Source organism: Pinus tabuliformis, chromosome 4_2 (assembly GCF_031772625.1).
Source record: "Pinus tabuliformis cultivar Carrire ecotype Pingquan chromosome 4_2, CPIR1, whole genome shotgun sequence".
Classification (NCBI taxonomy): domain Eukaryota; kingdom Viridiplantae; phylum Streptophyta; class Pinopsida; order Pinales; family Pinaceae; genus Pinus; species Pinus tabuliformis.
Genome location: NC_142304.1, coordinates 465,321,093 through 465,325,759, shown reverse-complemented (window position 1 = coordinate 465,325,759; position 4,667 = coordinate 465,321,093). Strand labels below are relative to the sequence as shown.

The 4,667-nt window shown below is 42.0% G+C and overlaps 1 protein-coding gene across 1 annotated transcript; it reads left to right on the top strand.

The window, feature by feature from the left end:
• The first annotated feature begins 344 nt into the window (after positions 1-344).
• LOC149169973 (uncharacterized) lies at positions 345-4,349 on the top strand. Its single transcript, XM_089425404.1, has 2 exons — positions 345-1,811; positions 2,658-4,349. Exons 1-2 carry the CDS (start codon positions 345-347, stop codon positions 4,347-4,349), a joined length of 3,159 nt encoding a protein of 1,052 aa, XP_089281530.1.
• The last annotated feature ends 318 nt before the right edge of the window (positions 4,350-4,667 follow it).

The following is a 4,667-nucleotide window of genomic DNA, read 5'->3' as shown; positions in this document are numbered from 1 at the left end:
AGATCTATGGGAGGAAAGTCTGGGTTGCCCGATGTAGTTGGAGGCTTAGGACAGTCGACCTCTCAGGTTTTTGCCAAAAACAAGAGAGGTAGAAAATCGGACCTTTCTAAGGCAAAATTAAAAGCCAAGTTGGACGTAGCGGATGGAAAACAACACTCTATCCCTAGGGTTCTTAGAGCAGTGCAGACCCCTGATTTTGTTATCAAATGATTATGTCCTCCTGGAATTGTAGAGGTTTGGCCAGTAAACCTAAAAAATTGGCCCTGAGAGATTGGATCCTCAATTCAAAAGCTGACATTCTTTTTCTTCAAGAAACTTTGGGGAAAGCAACCGAGGTAGAAACAATGCTAAAGGCTCTCCTGCCAGGATGGAACTTTTCCGCAATAGATTCATCAGGCCATTCGGGGGGTCTTGCAATTGGGTTTAAAGAAGGTCGAATTAAGGTCATCAATCAATGGGGGACGAAGCAAGTTATGGGCATGGAGGTTATTTCTCCTGATTTTTCCCATCCCCTTTCAATTGTAAACATTTATGGCCCTTGTCAAGGAAGGGAGATATTCTGGGTCGATTTGATGGCAAAATCTTTGATGAAGTCTTCTCTGTTGATTGTGGGGGGTGATCTAAACTTCTCTATAGGAAGAGCAGAGGCATGGGGTCCATCAGCCAGGGAAGACCCTCTGTCGGATTTCTTCCTCAATCTACTCTTGGATAACAACCTCATAGATCCCTCCCCGATCAAACTCAAGCCAACCTGGAGGAACAGAAGAGCAGGGGAGGATCGGATCGCCAAAAGATTAGATCGTTTTCTTCTATCTGAGGACCTAATCTCAAAAGCTCCTATTCTCAGGCAGTGGGTTGAGGAGGTAGGCAACTCAGATCACTTCCCTATTTTTTTGGATCTCTCTTTCCCTCCCCCAAAGCCTCCTGCCCCCTTTAAATTCAATTCTTCATGGCTTCAAGATCCATCTTTCAATAAAATTTTTAAGGAAATGTGGATCCATTCGGACAGAAATGCAAGAGAGGACAAAAGCTTCCTGTTCATGGAGAATCTCAAAAGATTGAAGAAAGCGACAATATCATGGGCAAAGGATAGGAAGTTGAAACAAAATGAAGAGATGCTTAGAATCAAGGAGGAGTTGAAGAATTTGGAGAGCATTGAGGAAGATGGATATATCTCGCAGGCTTCAAAGGACAGAATCCTTCATCTGGAGAAGCTTCAAAACCAAATCCTCTTGGACAAGGAAGAAGAATGGAGGCTTAAGAGTAGGGCAATATGGTTAAAATCAGGAGATGAAAATACTAGTTTTTTTCACAACTATGCAAAAGGAAGAAAATTTGTAAATACCATTTGGAGACTCAAATATGAAGAAGGAAGGGAGGCCAGTTCTTTTTCAGATCTCTCTGGTTTAGGACAGAGACATTTCCAGAAAATTTTCTCAGATCCGGGAGAGGCCACCATAGCAGAAGTCATTAGAACAGCTCAATGCTTCCCAAGATTCGTTGAGGAGGAAGAAGCAGAAGAGCTATCAATCCCTGTTTCCAAGGAGGAGGTTGAAGCAGCTATGAAACATATGGCCAAAGACAAAAGTCCAGGACCTGATGGCTGGACTATTGAACTCTTCCTCTCCTTCTTTGACCTAATAGGCTCTGAAATCACTGATGTAGTAGAAGAATCAAGACAGAAAGGAGAAGTCTACAGGCCTTTTAATTCAACATTTATTGCTCTCATACCAAAGAAGGATGACCCGGAGAACTTTGAAGACTTCAGGCCGATCTCCTTGTGTAATTGTATTTATAAAATCATTGCTAAGGTGATAGCTATCAGAATTGTTCCTATCCTGTCAAGAAACATCTCAATGGAACAATTTGGTTTTTTGGATGGAAGACAAATTCATGAAGCCATTGGAGTAGCCCAGGAGGTAATTCACAGTGTCAGACAAAAGAAAAAGAAGGGTGCGGTTCTTAAAATAGATCTCTCCAAAGCATATGACCGAATCAACTGGCTCTATCTCCGGATGTTGCTAACTCATTTGGGCTTCAACTATTCTTTCATCAGCTGGATAATGGGTTGTATCACAAATGTCAGTTTTGTTGTTCTGATCAATGGAGCAGCCTCCCCTTTTTTCAAAAGCCAAAGAGGCCTTAGGCAAGGCTATCCTTTATCTCCTCTCCTGTTTCTTCTAGTGGCAGAAGGGCTAAGCAGATTGATTCACAAAGCTAGAAGAGAGGAGAAGGTAAAAGGTATAGAGGTAGCAATTAATCTTTTCATCACTCATCTGCTTTTTGTTGATGACATTTTGATTTTCACTAATGGATCATATAATGAACTTAAGGAGTTAAAATGCATTTTCGATCTATTTCTGAAAGCTACTGGAATGCAGATAAACTCTAGGAAATCTCAAGTTTGTGTGGCAGATTTTGACAGAAGAGAAAGATCCATGATGGCTAATCTTTTTCCCTTCCACCATCAACCACTGGACTCCCCCTTCAAATATCTGGGGTTTTGGCTAAAGCCAACAGCTTATAAGAAAGAGGATTGGAACTGGCTCATAGCAAATCTAGAAGCCAGAATTTCTCATTGGAGTTTCAAGTGGCTCTCCAGAGCTGGCAGATTGACCCTCATCAAATCTGTATTGTTAGCCATTCCAGTATACTAGGCAGCTTTAACCTGGGTCCCCAAAGGAGTGATGGAGAAAATCAGAAGGATTTGCTGCAGATTTCTATGGGCAGGATCAAAAGAATCTTCCGTTCTTCCCTGGGTGGCATGGGATAAGTTGGCTAGACCAAAAGAATGGGGAGGATGGGGAATAAAAAGGCTCCCTGAGTTCAGTCTTTCCCTGGCAGCTAAATCAGGCTGGAGATTAATCTCGATGGAGAATCTTTGGACAAGGGTGGTTAAAAGGAAGTATATAGATCCAGTTCCTTTGGAAGATTGGATTCGGAGCCAGGAAAAGAAAAAGAAGAATATCTCAGTCATTTGGAAGGCCACGGTGGAGGCTTTCTCTGTGATTGAACAAGGTTTGGCATGGAAAGTGGGAGATGGAAGACATATTAGAATTGGCAGGGACCCCTGGGTAGGTTGTAATGAAGCTTTTGCCTTGTCACCTGGCTTTCTCAGACATCTTGATAGTAAAGGAATTTTTACTCTAAATCAGGTGGAGAAAGTAGGCCACTCTACCATATGGGGTCAGGCTTGGAAAAATGATGAAGAATTAGGAATAAACATCAGATGGAAGAACGAATGGGTTTCTTTCATCCAAGAACTTCATCGTTCAAATGTCAGGCTTAAAAACGAACCTGATCTGCTGATTTGGGCGCAGGGGAAAACAGGTGAATACTCCCCAAAAGATGGATATACCTTCTTAATGAAAAAGAAAGGTTGGGGAATACCAGATTGGTGGTCGAAAAACATATGGAAGTTAAAATGCCCAGCTAAGGCCAGGATTTTCCTATGGTGCATGCTAAAAAGAAAAGTCCCAACGTGGGACATTTTACAAGCCAGATACTTAGCTGGGCCAGGGAGGTGCCCCTTATGCAAATTAGAAGAGGAATCAATAAGCCATCTCTTTACATCTTGTGCAGTCTCTCTAAAAATATGGGAGGAGTTAACCCGCTTGCTCAACGTAAAGGTACAGTGGGGATTAGATCCTTTGGAAGAAGCTTGGAGGAAATGGTGGCAGAACTATCCGGAGGGAAACATGAGAAATCTGCCTCTTATATTCTTTTGGGGTGTATGGTTAGCGAGAAACAAAAGTTTGTTTCAAGACAAGGACACTCCCACATCCGCCACAGCCATTAATTGTGCTGCCATTTACTCTGCCATCCCGATCCCTGAAGCTAAAAATACTCAAAATCATCAAAAGCCTGTTACTATCCTGGAGGGCATTCCTTGGGCCTATTTTGATGGAGCATCCCAGAATAACAAGGCTGGAGCAGGACTGAGCATTCACTTGAATCCTGATCACTCTTTAAAAGCATCTGTAGGGCTAGGACCTGGTACAAATAATTATGCTGAGATGTCTGCCTTGCGCCTTCTCCTTTGCTGGTTACTTCAAAGAAACATCTTCACAATTCAAATCTTCGGAGACTCTCTGAATGTCATAAAATGGGTTAATGGGAATGCATCATGTCAAAACCAGATTCTGAAGACACTTTTAGAAGAAATTATGTTTTTAAAGTCATCTTTTAACAGTTTTACCATCTGCCACATTTACAGGGACAAAAACGAGGAAGCAGACCAGCTTTCTAAGGCTGGTTTACAGCAAGATATGGGCAGCTGGTCAATAGTAGAAATCAGTCAGGGGCAGTCATCCACTTCACAACAGCCCCCTTTTGCTCCTCCACAGTGAACGCGGCTCGTCTTTTCTTTTTGTCTGCAGTTTCATGGGCACAATGATTTTCTGTTACAGCTTTCTCTATATATTTGTAAATTTTCTCTTGAGCACTTCAAACAGAAAACTCAAAAACTTTTTGTACATTTTCAGCTGTCTCAAAGGTTTATTTACAGTCTTGTAAGGGGTTGTTTTCCTTCTCTGAAGGAGACCCCAGAGTATGCATAGTATAATTTGTACTTAAGCCTCCTGAAGGGAGGAAGTCTAGACAGTTTTATTTTCAGCAGTATCAGGACATATCTTATCATCCACAATCAGTCAAAAAAGGACTGAGAT

What these genes read in the sequence shown, in the direction of transcription:
- LOC149169973 (XM_089425404.1), top strand. Translation starts at nt 345, where the DNA reads ATGCTAAAGGCTCTCCTGCCAGGATGGAACTTTTCCGCAATAGATTCA. An exon ending in TTTATAAAATCATTGCTAAG is followed by an intron (nt 1,812 to 2,657) that starts GTGATAGCTATC and finishes CCAGTATACTAG; the next exon opens with GCAGCTTTAACCTGGGTCCC.